This window comes from Panthera onca, chromosome B3 (genome assembly GCF_046562875.1).
Source record: "Panthera onca isolate mPanOnc1 chromosome B3, mPanOnc1 haplotype 2, whole genome shotgun sequence".
NCBI lineage: Eukaryota > Metazoa > Chordata > Mammalia > Carnivora > Felidae > Panthera > Panthera onca.
Window position 1 is genome coordinate 98189436 of NC_138344.1, and position 25628 is coordinate 98215063.

The 25628-nt window shown below is 41.7% G+C and overlaps 1 protein-coding gene across 10 annotated transcripts in view; it reads right to left on the reverse strand.

Annotated features, from left to right (window-relative positions):
- The window catches only part of TRIM9 (tripartite motif containing 9), a 111415-nt gene extending 86005 nt beyond the window's left edge, over nucleotides 1-25410 (reverse strand). For 2 of the 10 annotated variants that reach the window (XM_060619830.3, XM_060619826.3), the window contains exon 1: nucleotides 24166-25399. In XM_060619830.3, coding sequence (XP_060475813.1) covers nucleotides 24166-24987 — 822 coding nt within the window. In that variant the 5' untranslated portion in view covers nucleotides 24988-25399. Of the gene's footprint in view, nucleotides 1-24165 lie in introns of all 10 variants that reach the window. The other 8 variants (XM_060619822.3, XM_060619823.3, XM_060619825.3 and 5 more) reach the window with 8 other exon arrangements.
- Nucleotides 25411-25628: the final 218 nt, after the last annotated feature.

Here is a 25628-nt window from a genome sequence, read left to right on the forward strand (position 1 = left end):
TCTTACAATGCATAAGACATCCACCACCCAACAAGATATTACCCAGCCCCAAATGACTCACTATTGACACAGTGCTGAGATTGAGAAATTCTGCTCTAGACTATAGGGACAAATTGTAAACCCGAGGCCCTCAGGGCAAGTCAGACAAGGTAACAAGATGTGTTTAGTGTGTTCTGTGATGCTGTTGTTTTTAATTTAAACCAACATTTAAAACCAAGAGAGTTCATATTAAAATGATCCAGATGGCAGTCTTCTCTTGGAAGATGTGCCAACTCTGGCTCCAAATTTCTCCTGGGTGAGGCCCGACTGTAACCGACTAACTGCACCTTCTTCGGTTTGCCAGTCTCACAACTCCAATTTTCTCTCCTATCACTGAGACCAAACTGAGCTGCCATTTATCTTTGCTTTGCACTATTATTTTTCTTATGGTACAACAGTACAATCAATCCTTATTATTTGCAGATTCTACATCGGTAAATTTGCCTACTTCCTAAAATTTATTTGTGGCCTGAAAATCAACACTCACAGTGCTCTCATGGTCATTCATGGACAAAGCAGTAGAAAATCTGAGTTGTCCAACGCGCACGTCCTAGCTGAGGTACGTGCGCTTCATTCTTGTGTCAACTCTCATACTGTAAACAACTATCCTTCTCAGGTGTATTTAGTGCCATGTTTTTTTTTACATTTCTGTGCTTCATTGGTGATTTTTCTATTTAAAATGACCACCAAGGATAGTGTTTAAATGCTGCCTGATGTGCAAGAAGTGCAAGAAAGCTGTGATGTACCTTATGGAAAAAATGCATGTGTTAGATAAGCTTTGTTCAGGCATGAGTTATAGTGCTGTTGGCCATGATTTTAATGATAATGAATTAACAATATGTATCAAATAAGGAATCTATACATAGAAAAACACATAAAACGGGGTTATATATTGATCAATTGTCAAAAATGTGACGAGAACTCACAGGAACCTAACCATAAATTTCCCCTAGGAGCAATGGTTCAATATTTGCTAATTCAGTGCTCTTGGTGACTTCATACAATATAGCTACCTTGGATAATGAGAATAAATGGTATGCCTTTTTCAAAAGTACATAAGCCAAAGTTAGACTAAGGGCCACATGTTACTTGAAAACTGGGACAATGTGTTTCTTTCTGAAGGTGAAAACTATTGCTGTCCTGGACTAAATAGGAAAAACTTGCTTGTGTCATCTGGTCCCTGTAGGCATTTGACTCACAACCTTCGGCGTTTGTTGTTTTTGTTTTTGGCTGAGATCGAAGATGTCTTGAACCAGGATAGAAAATGATGAGTCAGAGATTCAGACAACAAGAACCATCATATAAGGTAATGTAAATAATCTTGGGAACTGTAACACACTTACATTTTGGGGCTGCTGCAGAAGATGGAATAGGAGTCATACTGTCTAAGAAAGTGATGGCAAGTAGGTACCATCTCAGATGACAACTCTGATAGATTGGTATTGGTCTCCCAGTGAACTGTGTTAAGAATCTGGGGCTGCATTTGGGTTACACCTGGACTCACTGGGAAAAGTGCTATGGTTGACAATGGTGGTTGCCATGGGCCCAGAATAGAGGAATGGCAAGGTGCTTTATATTTGCCAGTCCTGGTCTCAGCAATGTGAGGAAGCACCATGAAGGGACAGCATAGGGACAAGAGAAGCAGACAGCATGGAAGGGAAATTTCTCCTCTTCCCAGTTTTGCTCTGGGCTGCCCAAGCCATGTGCAGTGAAAAGGCACATGTGGCAGGACAGGCAGGCCTAGCCTTTGGGGGCAAATGCTGGGCCTTCAGGTGATTCTGCAAATATCCCCAATTCTTTCTGGAACATTTTAAGAAATTTCTTTCCTCTTCTTCATGGGGAGACTTAACTCTCCTGAAACAGTAGTATTAATACTTTATCCTATGTTGTTACATGATAAAAAATAATGAAGGAGGTAAAGCATTTAGGCTTCTATGAAAAAACTGTTTGGTGTGTTTGACCCACATTCAATCACCCAGGAAAAGTTCCTTAATCTCTGAAATTGTGAATTATTCTTTAAAATGTTCTATATTCTTGCCATAGAATTAGTTTTGGATGAATAGATTGCACTCCTGTATCTAAATAAGGATTTAAAAAACTAAGAAAGCTCACACAATACATAGGAGGAATTCAATTTTTAGTGAACATGGTTTTTTAAAAAAGGACTTACAGATAAGAAACAAGGTTTTTCTATTGAGATAATAGAAAGGAAAATGAAGCGTTACCTCTGGAAACTTTAAAAAATTCACATTTAATATGAAATCAGAATTACTTTTTTGAAGTAATTGAGGTTAGAATTTATTTTTTTTCTTACAGACTATTTGAATAGCTCTCACTTTCATGTAAGAAAGAATGGCTCACTTTTGAAAATGTATTTGCATTTGCACTGTTTTTTCTTAAAAAAACCCTTCTCTCTAAAATTACCTTACACTATTTTGAAGTGAAGCTATGAAATAAACCCAAAATCTGGTAAAGACCTATAGAGAGCAATGTACAGTGTAGGAGAAACTCTGAGTTGAGAAAAAAATTACACAAGGAAACAGAGTAGGCAAATCTTTTCTGGTTAGTGCCTTTGGCCCGCAAGTGGCTTGTTTCATAACTAGGGTTTGTTTTGTTTTTGTTTTTTAGTATTTATAGGTAAAAAAAGAAAGAGCAAAAATAAGGTAGACAACTCAATGGAAAAGTGGGCAAATTTCTTAGACTCCACATGAAAGAGGATATTCAAAGGACCAGAAGACATACGAAAATGTCCTCAATACGTGGTACTCTGTGGTTGCCACAGCACTGTGGTACTGTTATATACCAACCAGGATAGTAAAAATGGAAACAATAGCAAATGTTGGTGACAATGAGGTTTACTACTGGGGGAATGTACTATGGCATCACCATTTGGTAACACTGTTTGGCAGAATGTACCAACGCTGAGCTTATAAGCGTACTCTATGACCCGGCAATTTCTCTCCTAGAGATAAAACCGACAGAATCACTTACATTTGTGCACCAAAAGACATGTACTATAACGTATACAGCTGCACTACTCGTAATAGCCAAAACCTGAAACTGCCCAAATGACCACCAGTGGTAGAACGGATAAATTATAGAACATTCCTAAAATAAAATACTATAAAACAATGAGAATGATCTAAGACTACATGCAGTAATGTGAATGAATCCAACAAACACAAAGATGAGCCAAAGAAGGGGCGTATGGGTGGCTCAGTTGGTTGAGTGACTGACTTCAGCTCAGGTCATGATCTCACAGCTTGTGAGTTCGAGCTCTGCATCAGGCTCTGTGCTGACAGCTCGGAGCCTGGAGCCTGGTTCAGATTCTGTGTCTCCCTCTCTCTCTCTGCACTACCCCCCCACTCTTCACATTCTGTCTCTGTCTCTCTCAAGAATAAATAAATATTAAAAAAAAAAAAAAAAGATGAGCCAAAGAAGCCATGTTGCAGGGCATGCTGAATACTTTCATGTAAAATACAAAACCAGGCAAAACTAACATGCAGTTAGAAAGCAGGGTACTTACTGGTTACCCTTGGCAGGGATGGGTGGACTGTTGGCTGAAAGGGAGCATGGGGAGGGCTTCCAAGGGCTGATAATATTGTTTCTTGAGTTTTGCTAATTACACAGGTGTAATCAGTTTGTGAAAATTCACTGAGCTGTACATTCATGATTTCTACACTAAAAATTTCTGTACCATATCTTTTTTTTTTCTTTTTCCAGCTGCAGGCTTAAATAATTTTAGAAAACTTTCAATTTGGCACTTCCTCTGGTCTGACATAGAGGAAAAGACACTAACAATAAGTGGTGGTGTGCTGGAGCTGGCTTGTTCTGACTCTCTTCTCAACTTCAAGGTCAGTACCTTCATGTCAGGGTAGCTGGAAGTCACCCTTGGCAAATGCTGGAAATCAAGGATTTGCATATTTGACAGCACACCACTGAATCACAGCAATGATAATGAAAACAAAAACCCATATATCTATTTCTTCTGCATAAATAATAATCACTTGAAATAGAAAGAATTAGGAACATACCTTATTCCCTTTAGAAGTTTAGCACCCAACTGACTCTTTCCTTAAAATAAGGAACTCGAGGGGTGTCTGGATGGCTCAGTTGCTTAAGGGTCTGCCTTGGGCTCAGGTCATGATCTCACAGTTTGTGAGTTTGAGCCCTGCGTTGGGCTCTGTGCTGACAGCTCAGAGCCTGGAGCCTTCTTCGGATTCTGCTTCTCCCTCTCCCTCTACCCTTCCCATGCTCATGCTCTGTCTCTCTCTGTCTCTCAATAATAAATAAGTGTTAAAAAAATTAAAAAAAAAAAAAGGAACTCGAAGTCAGGTTCACATCAACACTTAATCTTCAAAATCCCCGTGATGGGGGTGTGAGAAGGCATAAGCATTATTTACCCATTTTGTTTCCATCTTTTACCTTTCTCAGTAGAATCTTACCTCTCATTTCAGGAATAGTCAAAACAGCTTGTTTATTCCTTCTTGACCACCCCCCTCCACCCCACACTTTTCTTTCTCTGCAAGGAAATGACAATGAGTATCATCTGTAGACAAGGGTCATTACAGGTCCACCAGTGGGTTGTTCCACCAAGGATGGAGAAGCAGAGGCCAAAACTGGGCAGCAGGTGCCTCTCTCCCCACTTAGCTGCCTCTGCCTATTACACCTGTCAGTGCCCTCCACGTGGCTCTGGAGACCCGGGGCACTGCCAAGTCCTGGGCAAAATGAGGGGGATGGAAGGAGAACGCTATCTGGTCCATCTGCCTTTGATTTCCAAATGGTGAAGCCCCAGCCGAGAAACTTGAAACAAGAGGAAAATTAAAGTGTCTCTTTACAAAGGCACAAGCAGCAGGTAGCAGACAGTTTTATCCAAGAAACTCTTCTCAGGAACTGGGCCAGAGAAACATCAATAAATCTAGATCCCATTAAATTCACCACTGACAGGGATCTTTGCTCTCATCTAATTCTACACCCTTACCCTCTACATGAGAAGCTGGAGGTCCAGGGGAGTCAAGTGGGTTGCCCAAGAGGTAGATACAGGATCAAAACAGAGGTCCCTAGCTCTGTTTTTTCTATTATATGTGGCTGCCAGTATTCTCAATTCCTTGATGGACCCCCACCACCACTGTTACACCATGTTAATGTTGCTGAAATTGGGATATATCTTACAATTCTTTTTAAAATTCTTGTTCTTTTTGGCTCTTTTCTAGAAAACAATTTAAAAGGCTGTTATTAACTTGTTGGTGTCCTGGAATCTAGGCAATGTGGCTTTACAACAGATATTTACATTTGAAAAGTATATACCAAAGGTTTCTTTATACTGAAATGTCTTAGTACATTTAAAATATGGTTTGGTTTACATAAAATGTTTAGGAACACATGCCTACTTGGGGCTGCATTTCAGAAGCAACTTGTTGCCTGCCAATCTTTCTTCTATTTTTTCTGCCCTCCTTGAAGTTGCTGCCCAAATTCTCTGCAAATACCAAGAGGTGAGTGAGAGACAGGAAGCCTTGGAGCAGGCCCTGGGCAAGAACAAAGGACAAATACAGACGGCTGAGCTGCCTTAACTCTCAAAACTTTGGGGGGAGGAATCTGATCTATCTGAATTTCTTATTGCTCTTGGTCAACTTCTGACAAAACCAATGTGATGGTTAATTTTGTGTGTCAACTTGACTGGATCATGGAATGCCCAGATATTTGGCTACACATTATTTCTGAGTGTGTCTGTGAGTATGTTTCTGGATGAGATTAGCATGTGAATTGGTAGACTGAGGAAAGCAGTTTGCCCTTCCCAGTGTGCACAGGCATCATCCAGTTTATTGAGGGCTTGAAAAGAACAAAAAGTGGAAGAAGGGAGAATTTGTTCTCATTAACTGATTGTTGACCTGGGACATTGGTCTTCTCCTGTCCTCGAATTGGGAATTATGCCACCAGCCCCCCTGGTTCTCAGGCCTTCAGACTCAGATTGAACTATGTCACCAGCTTGCCTCTGTCTCCAGCTTGCAGATCATGAGACTTTTCAGCCTTCAACTGCATGAGCCAATTCCTTATAATAAGTCAATATGTAATATAAATAACACAAACATAATATATAATTACAAATTACAATATAATTTATATCTATGTCTATAATATCAAGCCCCACTTCATAGGTAACAATAGCACACATTAATCATGCACACATTCTGGCCAAGCTGTGTTCCAAGGGCTTTGTGTCAACCATACCTTTCATCCTCACAACACTCTTTGGAGTGATTTTTAAAAAGCAAATTTTTAAAATTCTAGTATAATTAACACATAGTGTTACATTAGTTTCAGGTGTACAACACAGTGATTGCACAACTCTATATATGGTCTGATAATTGTCTCCATTTTACAGATGAGAAAACTGAGGCACAGAGAGGTCAAGTAACTTACCTAAGTTCACACAGCTAAGCAGTGGAAAAGCCAGGTGCTAAATATAGGCAGTCTGCTTTAAGGCCCATGTTCTCAACCCTTCACTGTGTTGTCTGGATTATAGTGGACCCAGGAACAGACCCCAGCTTTTTGGGCCCCATACCAGTGAGCTGCACAATAGCATGCAGGCAGTCCACACTACAGCTTTCAGCCTCTTGAGCCTGGCTCTAGTCCTCTGGTTCTAATCCTTTTAGTACTTGCAATAAAAGGGGTTAACCAGATACCAATTTTTGCATTTCTGCCATGCTCATTCTATTTCCTGTTACCTGATTCTTGCTGTGAATCTTAGATTCTCCAGCCTTATATATAGAGTCAAAATGCTTGTCATCATTTGCCCTCAGCCAGCAAGGCACTGATGTGGCAACTTCACAGAGGCTTGCATGATCGATTACTTTTAGGAGCAGGGAGGAAGGAGTTTCATGCTTCCTGTAGGAGACATGAGAGCCTTGACAGGGTGTTTTAAGGTCAGAGGTAAGGTGTTCATGAGCGTCAGACTTAAGTTCCGGCCCTCAGTCTCAGCTTCAATATACACAAAGCCCTCCTAACCCAGTTCTAATGATCCTTGCTATTAAATCAAAGAAACAGTTCATGGTGGAAAACACTCTGATATGAAATCACATCTTACAGCAATTGGTGCACACAGCAAATCCTGTTCTAGCAACAGCTGTTCCATGACCTTGGTTTTAACATTATGAGAACAAGTTCTTCTTGGAGTGCTTGGGAATTGAAATGGTCACACGCCATTATCTGTGTAACCATTATCCAGTCCTCTTCCTGGGGCATAAAAGTGCTTTGTTTATGTGTTCAAACTGGAAATCTCCCTTACTGTGTGAATTTCCCCACTTGAGCAGCTGAATAAACCTGGAGCACAGGGTCGGCTAAATAGACAGTGGTCTCATGCTATACCACCAGTATCCTAATCTTGAATCAGCAACAGGAATGGCCTTACTCAGCCCACATTGGTTCTTGCAGTAATTACAGTGAGGATGGAGTTGTGAATACAGATCATTTAAATTCCTTAACATGGCTGGGAAGATTAACAAACAGCAGGACAGGAAGGAATGTAGTGGGCTTAGTAAATCACTGATAAATGTAACTTAATCCCGGAAGAAAATCATGAGATATGAACAAATAAATACTAAATGAAATTAATTTTCAAATATAATATTTATGGGAATTTTATACCAATCTCTTCAGATACACATTCTAATTAAGGAATTTCTCTAAAAACACTGGCTTAACTTTTGAGGGCTCTATCTCACAATAATAACCTTTTGTACATATAATTTTAGAAAACTTAATAATTGACCATAACCTAAAAGCCATCAGCATATGCAAATTAAGTAATATAAGCGGTAAATTGATGACACTGTTCTCATGTAAGTAAATAGAAGACCTATGGGAGTAAAACTACAATATAATTGAAGTATTTGGCTCCACTTGGAAGAGAGTAATTGGCCAGTCTCTGGCTAGCCTCCAAATTGAGTAATAATCTTCTACTAACTAACTCATTCCTTCCCTGTTTTACAGATGAAATTTGTAAATTACTTCTTACTTTCTGCCTTCAACGTAAGTAGAACTTCCAGGTTCCACTAAATATCTTATCATATTACATTTCAGTGGTGGCTATATGTCAACAGATTCTGTGTTGGTATTTGGTTAAATCATTTTATGGCATGTTTCAAACGAAAAGAATTATGTGAGTGCATTTTTATACAACCTAGATGTATATGTTATAATCTTATTTTAACATTACGGGTGATGGGCCAAGTACATTACAGTAATCTATTTTTGGGATCAGTGCCAGCTCTGAAGCTGCTACCCGTGAGGTATGATTTGAGGAGCTGTCAGCACTGGGTCCTTCACTGGGAAGGAAGCCAGCCAGGAAAGCCAGTGTCAGGCTGGAGGCAGAGGATGCACAAGCCAGAAGGGCTGGGCAGAGAGACACTCCCAGAAGTTGCTCGTCAAGAGTCTAGCTAGGGTTGGGTGAAGAGAACGGATACACAGAGGTCAGAGCAAGGCATGGCGATGACCAAACAAAGGCACATACGTTGGAACCAAAGCTGGGCTTTCAGACAGGTAGGCAGAAACCAGAAGATTCACAGGAGACCACTGTGGGAGGGGAGGGGAGAAATAGAGAGCACTGGTGGTCAGTAAGGTGCCAACAGAGTTGTCAAGTAGTGTACTGGAGCTGGAGAGAAGAGCAACAGGAGACTCTCTTTTGCTTCATCCTATAAACTTCTTTTGTGCTTTTGGCTAGGGCAGTACCCAATCAGACAACCAATCCAAGGGGACAGCCATGCTGTAATGCTTCAGTTCTCTGTGTGTAAGGGACAAAACAAAGCTTATTTTCTATAAATTCTTCCCTTTCCAGTTTTTATGCTGAAACTCCTCCATTGGATTGATCCTTTGAGCAAAGGCACTGTCTATTGAGGGCCAGTATTAAAAAATATATATCTTATTTATAAGGAAGGAACATTAATTCAATAGTATAGAGATATACAATTTCCCCTTAAAGAGAGAACAACACAGTTAAGATAAACTTTGATAGTTGTGATCATGCAGTATAGAAAACCGTGATTATAGTTATCTGGGGGCACAGGAGAACCTCTAAAAGAAAATAGGTGTTTTCATTGACCTTCACTGAACACACACACACACACACACACACACAGAAGCAACTGAAAACGGGTCCTGGGATGTTCAGAATTCTTAATATAAGTTCTAAGAAATCAACATTTTTTGTTTTTGTTTTGTTTTCTTGTTTTGTTTTTGATAATACATGCTGTGTGATTTTGGTAATTTACTGAAGTGTTCTGGGATTTACTCCTTTGATTTTGGAGGGGGTTAGAAAGTGATCTCAAACATCTAGTGTCCCAATTCTATCAACTCATAACTCTCAAATAGAGGGGAAGAATCCACCATCTTGACACCCTAAGGTGATGGTAATTTTTTTAATACCATGTTGATAACCTATAAGTAACAGAAAACATAGTACCACTGAAACTTAATAATATATGAGTGAATATCACCACCAAAGTTGGCACAAGTGTAACTCAAGTTGAGGAGGAGGTACGGCCACCATATCTAGGTACCTTGATAACCAAATTATTTCCTCCTACTACTTTTCCATGTTTCCTATTCGTCTGGAGCCAATTCTGAGGCAGAGCTCAGGTAAGCTCTACCAGAATTGGCTGATAGAGGTTATTGGGCAAGAAATTAGCAGCAGGTCCTGGTGGGCCACAGTCTTGACAAGTTTTTCCTCATACTCAGTGCTGTGTCTGCTTTTTACTTTCTGTGTCTTTGAGAGAAGAGAGGCTCACATCGCTGTCCCTTCCATTTTAAATGAGTGAATAAGTGTCCAGAATATATAAAAGCTCTCTTACAACTCAACAATAAGGGAGAAATAACCCAAATAAAAATGGCAAAGGATTTGAATAGACATTTCTCTACAAAAGATAGAAAAACAGCCAATGAGCACATGAAAAGATGTTTAATATCACCAGTCATTAGAGAACTGCAAATCAAGACCACATGAGATATCCTTTTGCAACCACTAGGATGGCTCTAAACAAAAAGTGTTGGTGAAAATATGGAGAAATTGGATCCCTTATATATTGCTGGTAGGAATGTAAGATGGTACAGCCTCTTTGGAAATCAACAATCAAGGATATTGTCAATGCTAGAAGCATGGACTTTCTCTTTGGTTTCATGTATTTTTTAATGTAAAATATTTATGTGTTGATTTGCCAACCAACACCAATATTTACTAGTATGTTTTAGATCTACATAACTGGACTTCACTATGAATTCAAACTTTTCTACAACATTTTTTATACACAATTTATTGTTAAGTTAGCTAACATACAGCATATACACTGTGCTCTTGGTTTTGTGGGTAAATTCCTGTGATTCATCACTTATATACAACACTCAGTGCTCATCCCAATAAGTGCCCATCACCCATTTCTTCCCTCCCCTGCCCCCCCATCAACCCTTAGCTTGTTCTCTGTATAAGAGTCTCTTATGGTTTGCCTCCCTCTTTGTTTGAAATTATTTTTCCCCTTCCCTTCCCCTATGGTATTCTGTTAAGTTTCTATGAGATAACCAGAGCAATCAGAAATCTACGTCCTCCTCATGCACATGGATTCTACCTAAGTCTAGGTAGAAAGGTGACAGTTTTGAACTGTAACAGAAGGGTAGTTACCCTAGGTGCCCTTGCTTATTATGCTTATTGAAGCCAGCCTGGAAATTCAGTGCTTGTCCAAGTTTCTGTATTCCATATTTCTTGTCTCTCAAAATAGAAAGTTAGAGAAAATTTTATTTAATGCTGAGCAATATTTTCATTCCACTACTAGAAGATTTGCTTCCTTAATGGCAGAAGGTAGCCAGATAACATGAGTTGAATGTAAACATCAAGCTTCTTCACACTGTATTGAGCTGTGTGTTGGAAGCTATTTATATTTCCTTGCTAAGTCTGGCCAGATGATTGATGGTCAATGAAATCAATAACGTCTGCTTGTTAAAAGCACCACAGATTTATTCGCACCATGTAAGATTTATTAGATTGGATGGGAGTCCAACTTTACATTTGATTTTTTGTGACTAATGCTCTTGGGATACCATTTCATAGATGTAGGGGTGAGGATGGCACAGGCAACACCATTTTATCAAGTTACCCATTTTATCATGAACCTGTGTCCAGGTGATGGCATAAACATCATCAGGAATACCATGTAAATGTACCACATATATGTATAGTAAAATCACTTGTTGGCTTTTTGTAGTGATGAACAGAAATTAAAGTAGAGGCAGCAAAAAAGGATAGAATATAGAGTTATTTTCCTTTGGCTTTGGGTGAGCTGTAATTACAGTTGAGCCTGCATATTTTTGACCTTCCAAGCATTTTCTCCCTACAGAATCAAAAAGCCCATTAAGAAGACCTGCCTTAGGAAGAAACTGTTTAATCCCCCCATATTCACATTTACTTCTCTCTGCAACCTGCTTTTTCAGAGATTAGATAATGTCTTAGACTGGCATACAGCATAGGTCAGAGCAGCATGGCCCTGTCCCGGGCTTTTCCTGGAGCACGGGAGAGAGTAGTATTTGGTGTCAAACAGTTGCTTCTTAAAATGCAAGCTGCAAGCAAAGTAAGAGTAAAGAGAGGGTGAACAAAAATCTCAATAAAGCTGAATTGATGCTATCTGGCTGGAAAGGCAGCTTCACACGAATAAATCAGCAGTCAATGAGAATTAACCATCTATGTGTACTGGCTAATGACAGAAGGTGGCTATTCCCACACCAAAGAACAATGTTAAGCATTCTACTTCTGAAGCTAATTCTTTAAGGAACAGTTTCTTCTTTGACCAGAGCTATTAGTATAAAATGCACAGTTCTGGCTCTATGCAAGTCTTATAAAAAATAAATTTTATTTGGCAGTGCTTAAACCCATTCTTAAACAATAGGCTTTTCCAATTCATATATTCCTTTTCATACTTATGGAAAAGGCAGGCCAGGTGTATATTCTCGAAAAGGAATGTATGTATTTTCTTTTAACCACCTCAGCAAAAGGTCCAAGAAAACAGAGCAGACACCCGCTTATGGGTTTAAGCATAGTTTTGTGTTTTCCAAGATAGACTTGTAAATGTTTTAGAGCTGCAGAAATAAAGATACTTAAAATGCCAAAAAAACTCAACTTAATCTTTTATGTTATTTCTGTCTATAAAAATTTTAAGATGATTATTTTGTTATAAGAGGACAATGAATCAGTGACTGAGCTGATAGAACCCCACTGCCTGCCTGTTGCTTGATTGGTTCGGACAAGGAGGCGGGACAGAGCCCTCCCAGGGTAATCTGGCCTACCCAGTGCACCTCCGATGGTCTGGTCTATGGAATACTCAACATATTTGTCTTTCCTTTCTCTCTGCCCCATATTTTTCTTTTTAAATATACTTTATCACCAGGAAACTTAGGAGACAAATGACTTAATTGCTCAGTAATTTTCATACATGAGAACTAAAGGAATTCAGTTATTTGTTTATGCCATTGTAATTTGCAGCATCATAAAACAGTGCTTTATAGGACATGTGTTTCCTGTGATTATCAGAGGGCAGGACAGATAGCAGTTAAGTACATGAGCTCTGAAGTCAGACAGCTTGGATTCAAACCCTGGCCCTGCCACTTACAGCTGGTACAACTTTATAATCTTTCTGTGCCCCAGTTTTCTCATAGGAAGATGTGTGAATTCTGAAGATTAAGTGAGAAAGTGCTTGGACATGGCTTAGAACAGTTCCTGTCATGTAGTAAGTGCTCAGTAAATTTTAAACAAAAGTATAAAATAGAAGGTTTTCAAATTTAATTATTGTCAGACTAATATGAAAAACTTAAAATATTGGAATATTTGCTAATCATTCATCTGTTAATTGACTCTTTTCTTCATTAAACCTTTTCAAATATCTACTAAGTGCATTAATGGAGGAAACAAGGGCATATTAAGAAACTTTGAGACTTTGAGTTAGTAGGGTCCAGTGGAAGATTCTAACATATGCAATTATAATACATTGGGGGATGCTCAGTGTTGGAACACAGAGATGGGAGCTGTGGAGGGGCGTGGAAAGAAGATAGAAGAGAGTTTGGGAACACATTGGGAAAGGGAATGAGACTGATGGCTGGTTCAGACATTCAGGTGCAAGTGAGAGGTGAGACCATGGAGTAGATGAGTCTCTAGAGACAGGCAGGTTGAGGAAGAGAGAAGAGTCGGTGATGCTTATTTATTCATGATTAGAAACTCAAGACAAGTTTTCTTGCTTTTTCATCTTAAAATGAGTCAGTAAAAATGAAGAAAAAAACTCTACAGTTGAGGAAAAAAAAGTGTAATTAAACCCAGCTGGGGTGGGAGTGGCGCAGGTGCAGGGGTGACTCTGGTGGAATGAGAGCAGCACTGAGCTTCCGGCTGGCTGGTGGGTGGGGGCTGGTGGGAAGGTCAGGGCCAGCTCAGCTGGTTTGAAGGTTGAGTTTTAAAAAATGCCGGAGGGCAGGGCTGCTGGACTGGGAGACGGCTCTGTGGGGAAACTGGAAGACCATGCGGGTCAAGAAGGAAGAGGTAACTTAGGCAGATGGGAGTATGGCTGGATCCGTGGCCAAAATGCTGCACCATAAGCCGTCACTGTTAACAAGATGACAACGCCAGGGCTGAACAAAAGTGAAGTGAAATTGTGATGATTTCCCTGACGATGTGTCAAGTGCATTCTGTGTATTCTGCTTGGGTTTTTCTGAATAATCTCACTCTGAGTTTCAGACAAGGGTCCAGTTTGGGGTTGGGATAAAAACTGCTGTGAGAACACCGCAGGGAAGTGTTTTTGGTTTTGAGATGTCTTTTGGGATTAATTAGACACACTGCTGACAAAGCCTAGATGGTCTCTAATAATATAGGTACACTGCTGGGGGCCATTTTATAGCTAACTCTTCTTCCAAGGTTACAAATTGACTCCAAATGTCATTTTGAAAATATTAGCAAAGCCTAGAATATAACAGTCAAGCACTGCTCTTTTAACTTTCATAAATTGTTGTGACATGCTGTCACAGAAGCAACTTTAGAGTTTAAACTTTTAATTATCGTTTTTTGCTTTATCATAAGTACTTTAAAACAATCTATTTATGTCTACCACAATTTAATGACAAACTCAGTCAAATAAGTCACTTGGCATCATGTACACAATGCCTAAAAATAGTCAAAGTGGATCAAAGCCATTATTTCTAGTTATATTACATTAGTATTACTGATGCCTAAAATAATTTTTCAGTTATTTACAATACAAAGGAAAGCAACATATACTGAACATATGTATATAAATACTATAAAATTTACATGAATTGCTTTTACCTCTATCTTTAACTTTAATATTTAAAGAATAACATAGGGGTGCCTGGGTGGCTCAGTTGGTTAAGCAGTCGACTTCGGCTCAGGTCATGATCTTACAGTCCGTTGAGTTCAAGCCATGCATCAGGCTCTATGCTGACAGTTCAGAGCCTGGAGCCTGCTTCAGATTCTGTGTCTCCCTCTCTCTCTGCCCCTCCCCTGCTCAATTCTCTCTCTCTCTCTCTCAAAAATAAATAAACATTAAAAATAATTTTAAAAATAAAAAAATAACATAAATTTAACTTTTTAAATGTTCATTTATTTATTTTGAGGGATAGAGAGGGAGAATCTCAAGCAGGCTCTGCACTGTCAGCATAGAGCCAGATGGGGGGTTTGAACTTATGAACTGTGAGATCATGACCTGAGCCAAAATCAAGAGTTGGCTGCTTAATCCACTGAGCCACCCAGGCACCCCAAATTTAATTTTTAATACATGTTTTAAGAATTAATACAAGGGGCGCCTGGGTGGCTCAGTTGGTTAAGTGTCTGTCTCTTGATTTTGGCTCAGGTCATGATCTCACGGCTATGAGATCAAGTGCTGTGTCAGGCTCTGCACTAGGCATGGAGCCTGCTTAAGATTTTTTCTCCCTCTTCCTCTGCCCCTCCCCTGATTGTGTGCTTGCTCTCTCTCTCTCTCTCTCTAAAAAAAAAAAAATCAATATATGGTTTAAGGATAGTCTTATTTGGAACAGTTAACCATAGACTAGAGATTTAGAGTAGTCTACTCTGCATACACAAGAAACTTACTTTGCTACTGGCTTATCATTGTCTAGAACAGTGTTTCCCAAACTTGTTTGGCACTAAAAAAGAGGTTCTACAACTTAAGTGTCCATCAACAGATGAATGGATAAAGAAAATGTGGTATATGTACACAGAGGACTATTATTCAGCCAAAAAAAAGGAAAGTCTGCCTTTGGCAACAACATGGATGGACCTTAGAGGTTATAAGCCAGAGAAAGACAAATACTCTATGTTCTCACTTATATGTGGAATTTAAAAAAGCTGAACCCAAAGAAATAGAGAACAGAATGGTGGTTGTCAAGAGTTGGGGGTTGGGTAAATGGACAGATGTTAGTCAAAGGGTACAAATTTCCAGCTATAACATGAATACGTTCTAGGGATCTAATATAATATGATGACTATAATTTACAATACAGTATTATATACTTGAAAGCTGAGAGTGTAAATCTTTTTTTTTTTAATGTTTATTTAGAGAGAGTGAGAGAGAGAGAGAGACAGAGAAAGAGAAGGGGAGAGAGAGAGAATCCCAAGCAAGATCCATGCTGTCAGCATAGAACCCAATGTGGGGCTTGAACCCATGAACCGTGAGATCATGACCTGAGCGAAACTAGGAGTTGGATACCTAACTGACTGAGCCGAGGCACCCCCAGAGTGTAATTCTTAAAAGTTATCGCCACACACATACAAAAGGCACTTGTGTGAGCAGATGGGTGTGCTAACAAACCTTGTTGTGGCAATCATTTCACAATATATACATGCATCAAATCATCACTTTGCACACCTTTAACTTCCATAGGCTATATGTCAATAGTATCACAATAAGGCTGGAAAAAAATGAAAAAATAAAGTTTCCAAAGACAAATAAGTTTAGAAATTTCTAGATTAAATCAAGCAGGGTTTTTTTTGCTGCCAAATGGGTCAGTACATTGTTATAATAATGTACAATGTGGACCATCTGGAGCACATGTAGAGTGGAGTGTCTCAAAATTATTTAATCACAGAAACTTTGAGGGAACGCAGTTTGAGAAACTCTGACCTAGAGAACGGGTCAAAGCAACATGTATGTTTTCAGAGGTTTCTTGACTTTGGAAAAAAAATAAAATTGATTATTGATTTCAGAATCTCCCTGTCCAGCCTGTTGCCCTTGACAGTATCATCACCACATACACCAAGTAATTTAAAGTTGGTAAAAAGGAAATTTCCTTACGCTTCTTTGTAAGAAACCCCTCAATAAGAATAGAGGAAAACAGCCAATAGACTAGTACAGACTACACAGCAGCGAATGGGTAGACAGTGTTAGATTAAATATCACATGATTCCTGCTTCATTAAATCAAAAGTGCTTTCCATTTGTATATTTGTATTTGTTTGTATTTTTGGCATCAGAATATAATATTCTAGAGACAATATCTAGAATGAATAAGAATTAGTATCTTCAAACACAAATGTTCACATGTGTTAATTTGTTTTTATAAGTTAGGACTTCTCAGTTGAAAGTGGCTGAAAACTGACACAAACTAGCTAACGCAAAAAAGGAGGGAGGTCTCTTGGCTCAGTAACTCAAAAGGCAAGAGGGGTTAGCTGGCCTCCTCAGTCATGACAGGTTCCAGAAGCTCAAATACTGTTCTCTGAATTCACTCTCCATTTCTCAGCTCTGTATTTCTGTGGGTTGCCTTATTTTCTTCTACTTATGGGGTAGGTGGAAGAGGCATGGATATAGACAGCTTCTGGCTTTTATTATTCTAGCTGAATAATATTAACAAGCCCAGAGAAGAGCAAGGCTCTCTGTCCCTGACTCAGTAGATACAAACCTCAGAAAGGACGCTGATTGGACTGGCTTGGGACATGTGCTAATCTTTTAAATGAATCACTTGGGCCAAAGGGATAGGGTGTCATGACTGGCCAGGCCTATGTCACATGCCCTCCCATCTGGCCAGGTAAGGCAGGGCGTTGGATTGGCAACCCCACCAGAATCGCAGGCACTGGGCAGCGGTAGGAACTGGTGGTGAGGGAAGCATTTAACTAGGGCAAGAAGAATACTGCCGTTATGAGGCCAAAAGACAAAAAACACAAAACACTGAACTCCATGGTTACTAAAGCTCTTTTTTCCTTCTATGAAGTAGCTGCAATTATTGACATGAAACTATATGAATTTAATTTTCTCCCACTCCCAACCCAACTACATACTTTAAAAGAGGTACCCAAAGTTAGTACAAAATCATGCTTTGGCACCTTCTGTGCTCCTTCCTCCGCTCATACATAAGTCAAGTCAGAAACTGCTTTGCTCTGATGTGGCCCCATTCACCATAACATATAATAGTAATAACAACACACATCACTTTGGTGGTGGAACGCTGCTGGGGAGAGGAAGCAGCGAGCTACAGCTGCGGTGTTCGCTATACTTCTCTGTCTTCTTTTTCATCATCATCAACTCTTGCTTCACCTTCAAAGCAGCTCAAGAGATTAGTGCTGCAGCTAGAATGCGGAAGGTCCAAGGAGAGCAAAGGGGCTTTCTTCTGCACCCAGAAGGGTTTCCTCTCAGACTGCACAAGAGGTACTAGTCAGTGCCTCCCTGCCCCTGCTGCTCTCAAAGGCCTTCTGCCTGGAGCTTTCCTCTGTCCATCAGGGCTGGGACTGGGGGTGGGGAGGGGGGATGGGGAGTTGAGGCACTCGCCTCCAGTGTAGAATTTAAGGGAGTGCCAAAAACCTCAGTCATCAACATTAATACTATTTTAATGCAGTATTTTTTAAAAATAAAATTAATGCAAAGAATCTATGAAGAACAAAAGGTCAAAATATTAAACAAAGAGAGGACCAATACTACTGATATTTCCTTTTGACACAGGCTCCAATATGGCTCAACATGGCACTGTTACTGACCTTGCCTTTATTTTTTTAAAATGTTTTAAAACGTTTATTTGGCTTTGAGAGAGAGACAGAGTGTGAGTGGGGGAGGGGCAGAGAGCGAGGGAGACACAGGATCTGAAGCAGGCTCCAGGCTATGAGCTGTCAGCACAGAGCCTGATGCAGGCCTCAAACCCGCAAACCGTGAGATCATAACCGTGAGATCATAACCTGAGCCGAAGTTGGACGCTCAACCAACTGAGCCACCCAGGTGCCCCCCCGACTTTGTCTTTATTTAAAATGTTGATATGTTGTCCATCATGGATTTTTTTGCATTAATTTTTATTGTTTAAGATATTGCATTATAATATTTTGTATCTTGATTACTGAGTGTTTGAAATTTTTTAAATGTTTATTTATTTTTGAGATGGAGAGAGAGACAGCATGAGCAGGGGAGGGGCAGAAAGAGAGGGAGACACAGAATCCGAAGCAGGCTCCAGGCTCTGAGCTGTCAGCGCAGAGCCCGATGCGGGGCTCGAAATCACGGACCGCGAGATCATGACCTGAGCCGAAGTTGGACGCTTAACTGACTGAGCCACCCAGGCACCCCCGAATTACTGAGGTTTGGTGCCCCCTTAAATTTTGCACGTAAGGTGAGTGCCTCACTCTAGTCTTCTGCATCCACCTCACCAAAGGGGTGGGGTCATGACCTGGAGCACCATCAGGAAATACCTCACTCAAGTTGAGCTAATCAGATTCTTTCTCTAAACTTGAAAATGGAAAGAGACAGAGACTCTATCCAGATGACAGTGAACACTTGCACTGAAATGTCATTCTGAGTTGTGGCTGGAGGACTCTTGTCAGGCCTTGTTCAGGCCAAAGAGGACCACTGTAAGAGACAGAATGAGGGAGTTGAGCATGTGGCAGATTTTATTATTTGTCCAAAATATCCTCTGCCCCCCTCTATAGGGTCCTTTTCTGATGCCTCTTTCTGTTGGAAGAGTGTATTGCCCGCAGCAGGGACATCAGGCATGGCCACATGACTTGTTTTAGCCAATGGAATATAAGCAGAGGAGAAACGCCACATCTGAGTAGAAACTTCAGGTGCTATTGAGTAGTTCTGCTTTGCTGTCTTCCCTCTATGGTAAGGTTGGCATGTTCCAAACATGCTGTCTCAGCTGAAGTTCAAGAATAAGAAGATGTGGAGAAGGGCCACAGCTGATTCTCAGTGGGCACTGAGGTAAGAAATTATATACTTCTGTTATAATTCACGGAAATTAGGAAATGGTTACTGTAGCATAACTTAGTCTAACCTGACTGATACAGAGAATAAACTTAGTTTCTAGTTTTTCAGTTTGTCCTCCTTGAAACTTGATTTTGTTTCATACCCATGAAATCCTCTGAGATCACTTAAGTGGGTGTTCTGTTCCTTATAACCAAGAGTCCCTGATAAAATTGATAACAATGATATTATTTAGAACGATTTTGTTCTTTTTACCATGTAATGGGTTCTTTCTTCCCCTGTGCCAAGGTTGAGTTGTATGCATGCACACACTTTGAGAAATGCTTAGATGAGAGAATTTACTGCACTGAAAGTAAGGATAATTTTTGACTGTGTATTATTATTAGTCAATAACAGATAGCTATGATAGTTTTCTCTTACTTTATGCAAACTGCGACTTAACCTGAAATTTCAATTAATAGCATTGTTTCATGGTATATACAGGAAGAACAATTTCTGCTACTTCAGAGTGATAACACTATCTTCACTGGAGAATCTGAAACAACGGAGTCCTATTATCATTTTAGCTTTGTTATTGAAAAATAAAATCCCTTTGTTTACTATATACATAAATCTTTGTGTAGTGTTTTCATTCCTTGAGTTTAATTCAACTGAGTATTCTCTGAACCGCCCCCCCCCCCCCCCCACCACCACCCATGAGGGTTTGGCTCAGTCTTTCAGGCTACCCTCAAGAGGAGCCTTTTACTGCATCCTGTGCTCTGAAAGGAGCGAGCAAAGTCTCCAAAATCAGGGCATGAGATTTTTATGCAATAATTGTTGACTAGTGAGACAGTAACTTCTGTTTTACACAAAACTTTCTCTTGTGCCAAACTGAAATGAATAAACATTTAAATTAGTTTTTCAAAATATTTCCACAAGTATAGTTTTGTGGGTAGGAAGCATAGAAGTTGTAAGACTTGCTTCAAGCTCTTGGCAAGTAAGTGGCAGCATCAGGTCTGGAATGGGATCTCTTGTCATCTAGCTATTTCTATTATGCCTTGGTACAAAGAACAACTGGCTTCTCTGATACATTCTCCTCAATATCTGTAACACTGTGCACAGAATGTTCTGATTGTCCTAGAAGTAAATTCTAAAACTATAAAAAACATGAATATCTGCTACCTATTATATTTACCATAGGAACATCTAGATTATACTGTGTTTACTGCTTATAGTTAACTGAATATCATTTTAGTTATATTAAATGACACGCTTTGCTACACACATATTTGATGAGATGCCAACATACTAAAAAGCAGATATTTGTTTTCCAGAATAGTTTGAAAATCAAAGCACTGACAGTTTATTTTAAAATGTAGCCTAAATTGCAAATTTTCATTAAAAAAAAGAAGGTAAGAGAAAAATAACATTTGAAACAAGATTCAGAGTAGATAGTATAGAAAGGAAAAGAAAATCCTTGCTCAACTGCACAAATACAAAAGAACAGTTACAAATATATTACTGATTCAGTGATTGATAAAATATACCAAGAATTCAAGGAGGATGTTAGATTTAGAAATGTGAATTGCTAAAAATACAAAGCAGTAACAGTGGTTCCAATTGCCTATTTGAAAGTCTCTACAAAATTATTTTTTTGTGTAGCAATTCTTCATACCAGCCTAACTTGGGTAAAATAACATAGCAAATGCTGGTACTAAATATAAATTGTTACCAGACATTTTTCTTATAAGGCAGTATTATTTTTCATGGATTTTGAAGGCCATACACATGTGAGAAGTATTTTAATTTGATCAATTGACAACTAATGAGATTCAACCAGTTGTTTTTAAAGCCTCTAAAAATAAACTTCAGCCATTTTGTCTTAATGTGTAAGATGATGATTTAGTCCTTGAGGGAAATACTTATTCATAGAGTTTTAATCACTAGAAATGACTAACTAATACAGTAGAACATTAATGAAAACTTTCGGGTCTAGTAATAACCTGTGTTGATAACTACTTGCCTAACTTTGGGAAAACTACTTAATGTAATTCTTTGCTTTCCATTGTTTTGAAGGGCATAGAAATTCTGGCCTATGAGCTTTTGTGGAAACAGAGCATAAAGAGACTATATGGGAAAATTTAGTATTAACACATTAATTACTTTATTAAGAAGATAAGATGGGCGAGTAATGCTTGTTGTTCATCTAAGATGATAAGCAAATGTTAAAATCTGTCATCTTTGTGCCTTATTTATTTATTTATTTTTGGCAGTTTAATGATCCTGATGTTGACTGAACAAAAATTATACATATTCACTATTTTGGAAAAAATGTGCAATAGATCAGAGAAGAAATGTTCTCCCTGCCCCCCTCCCCCCCGCAATGAACTAACCTTCCTTTTCTAGCCTGCTTATGTCTCAAGGTCTTTGACATTATTGGTTTTTTAACAGACATCCAAATTTCAACTCAGTCCACACCAGTGTCTACTCACAAATTCCATTTCTCATAAAACGAATGATTTAACATTTCAAATCTACACAGGGTTTGACAAAGATGAAAGGTTGCTTTTGGTCTTAATGGATAAAGTATATAGGCTCTCCGTCACAGAAAAATAATGCTGTGGTTTGACCATCCTAATTAGCCTGTGACTCTAAGTTCTTTTTTCAGACAGGGCGATTAATTTCTTAGTTCCAAGGGTAGTTTTGAAGGGTAATTTAAAAGAGGCTGTAGTTAGCAGTTTAAGAGTGAAATCATAACATGAAGAAAAGATTGGCGGCAAACTAAAGTTTTGAAAACTTTCAAAATTAAGTATCGTTAACAATTTTAAATTGAAGTGTCTTCAAAATAGTGGCATGTGCCTAGTAGGGCTCAGATTTGTGCTGATTCAGATTTTCATCAGTACACATAAGATGTAATAGGTTACATGTGAGAACACAAATGACTGTAAACACAGGTCACATTCAACTAATACTGAATTGAGAAAACCTCCCTGATGGCTGAAAACAGTGATACCTTATTTCTTTTCTTGTTGTAAATAAAATATCAATGTTCCAGCCTTAACCCCATCGTTTCTCTCAAAGGCTAGTCTTTCTGGTCTCCAAGCAATGCTGGGAAATCCTTAGTGGGGCACAGAGGAGGCCTGAGCACCAACTTTACTGCCCTGCCTGATCCTTGGGCTTGCAACTCAATGATGTGAAGAAAATCTCCTTACAACAATCCTGAACTCCTGTCTTACCCTTTGCATCTCCAACAAAGTGAATTATTTAAAATTAGAATGGGGCACCTGGGTGGCTCAGTGAGTTAAGCTACCAACGCTTGATTTCAGGGCAGATCATGATCTCAAGGTTCCTGGAATTGAGCCCCAAGTCCAACTCTGTACTGACAGCAGGGAGCCTCCTTGAGATTCTCTCTCTCCCTCTCTCTCTGCACCTTCCCTGCTCACACTCTTGCTCTCTCTCAAAATAAACAAACATTTTTTTAATCTTAAAAAAATTAAAAGTGCAATTTATACACATCTCCTCAAGAGTGGTTCCCTTCCTTCTAAGCAGGGTGGGCATAACATTATCAAGATCTTTCTCCTCATGAAGCTTATTTTCTAGTGTGTGAGGAGGGGAGCAATAAATAAATACAAAAATAACAGGATAATTAAAATATACAGCATGCCAGTTAGTGGTGGCTGAGAGGAGTGGCGGCAACTGTGGCCAGAAGGGTCTGGCAAAGGTGACACGTGAGCGACAATCTTAAGGAGGGAAGAGAGTGAGCCATTCCATTACAGGGTTTTGGGTAAGGCTGTCCCAGGTTGAAGAAACATCAAATGCAAAGGCCCAGGGGCAGGAAAGGTGTCTGGTATTGGTTAGGGGACAGTGTAACTGGAGCAGAGGGGAAGAGTGGGAGGAAATAAGGTCGATGAGACCGAATGTGAACAGGTCAAGCAGGTCGTGGTGGGCCATTCCAGGGACCGTCTAAGAAATGGACGTTTGGAGGATTCTGAGCAGAGGAGTGGCATGACCTAATGTTGTTAAAGGCACTCTTCTTGAAGCTAGTTTTGGTGGAGGCGCCATCAAAAGAGATCAGAAAGATAAATCCGATGGTAACAGGTGCCTCAAAGCTTGCTAGGACAACTACTGAAAGGGGAAAAGGGTTGAATCCTGGACCAACGGATGCGTGGTGGTTGGGAGCACGGAGTACCCTGGGAGACGCACCTGCGCAGCTTTCAGGCCTAGACCACCCAGAAACCTCTGGTCCTGCTACTTCAGCCCCAGGTCCCTAGCCTGGGGAGGGTCAGGGCCCGAAGCCCTCAAGCCTGGTTGCCGTAGCCACCACAGGATTTTTCTTTCCCCTTGCTACACTCCCCACTCCTGGGAGCAAAGCACCAGGTCCTGCATCCGCTCCAGCGCAGACTCCCAAGTTTGGGGCAGCGCAGACTCATCAGTATTCCGCCCGCGGAGTTCTCCCCGCCCCCGCCGCGAATCACCGCGCCCGCCTATCCCGCAGCTCCAGCCTTTCCGCGTTCCGCGCCGCCTCACCGCCCCCACCCGGTCCCTGTGGACCGCAGCCTCATCTGCCCTGAAGCGTTCCTGGCAGCCCCGGGCACTGGCGGGGTTACGCCGCGCTTTCCAGCAAGCTGGCGGCGGCCACAAGCTGCGCCTCCGCAGCGGAGAGGGGGTGCCCTGTGCTAGGCGGCGCCCCCGGGGAGACCCGCTCTAAGGCATCCCCGCAACAACTCTAGGGATATTCAACTCCCCAGCTCTCGGTTTAAGGTCCCCCTGCACTTCTGCAGTGCACCAGACGGGGGAAGCAAATATAGGAGGACCTGCATTGCGCCCCCGCTGGGATGCACTTGCGCAAAAAGGAGACCGTCTGCTGCAAAACCGGAGGATCCGAGGCGCAGGGAGTTAGGGGTGGGTTTTTCTTTTCTTTTTTTTTTTTTTTAAGGACTCACCTTGTGCAGTTTCCACATGGCCCCCAGGGCTTTGACTTCGTGGCTGGAGTGTTTGCCCTCCTCCAAGCACTGGTAGCACACAGGCATCTTGCACTGCACGCAATACATGCTGTGGTTCTCCAGCTCGTGATCTGTGCAGGTGGATACCTTGCGCGGGCTCAGCCGCCGGCTCACGCGGCCCTGGGCCGGGGGCACCAGGCGGTGCTTGGCTAGGGGCCCTCGGGGCGGGTGGCAGCGCAGGCGGCACGGATCGCAGTAGAAGACATCGCACTGTTCGCACATGACGGTGGCCTCCTTAGGCGCCTTCTCGCAGAGCTGGCACTTGAGGGCTGCGGCTTTGCTCTGTTGGTAGCGGTCAATCACCCCTTCCAGGACGCGGTTCTTGGGGAAGCCGCGGAGCCCCCGGTCATCCAGTATGAGGCTGCGGTGGCACTGGGGACAGGTGATACAGGAGTTGCGGGGCACCGGGGCCAAGGCCGGTGACAGATGGGTGGCCGGTGGCGGCATAGCCGGCGGGAACACGCGGACGCCGTTGGGGGACTTCTGGCACGGCGTAGTGGGGGCACTGGCGAAGCCCCCGTAGGAACCATAGCCGCTGTCTGCTTCGCTGTACAGGCTCATCTTGTCCAGGTCCAGATAGTCATAGTCGGAGACCCCAGAGCCCGAGGCCCGACGGCTCTGGGGGGACTCAGACTCCGGGGTCTGTACCAGGATGTTGCGGGCGCACGCTTGACATAAATTGTGAGAGCAGGGCAGGATGATGGGCTCCCGATAGAAGGACCCGCACACAGGGCATTTTAACTCTTCTTCCATCTCTTCCATGAGGACCGGGCTGGGAGCGAGGCAGCAGCGGCTGCAACGGTTGCCTGAGCTGGTGAAGCGGCCGACGGCCTCTCGTCTCCAGCACCTTGGCCAGCGGCGGCTGTGGTGGTGGCGCCTTCCCGCGTCGCCTGGGCACCGACTCCCGGGGAGGCGCTTTCTCTCCAAGCCACTCTGTCTGTGAGCCAAAGAACCGCGACGCCGCGCGCCAGCCCCGGACCGCCCCCTCCTAGTCCCGCCCTGCCCTGTAAACAGCGGCCCAAATTGGACAGCGGCGAGAGAGCGAAGCTCTCATTGGCCACGCGCCCCGTCCTTCTCCTCTCTTCTGCAGGCCAGGGGGGGTTTCGTAGCGGACTCTGAGGATGAGCGAGTCTTCGCTCCCGGCTGCAGGATCTCGGGAGGGGGCCGGCGTGCGGAGGCGAGGGCCCGGGAAGGAGGAATTAGGCGGGATGACTCATTCTTCGCCCCGCTTCCTTCCGACCTCCGGTGCAGTCACCCAGGAGCAGGGGGCGTGAGAAACCCCTCCCCGCAGCGAGTAGGCTGGCGGAGGGGGCTGGCGCTTCTCGCCAACTGTCTTGTGTTTGGCTTCCAGCTCTGGTGTCCGCGCTGACCTACCACCAGCTAGGGCCGCGCGACACCGAGGA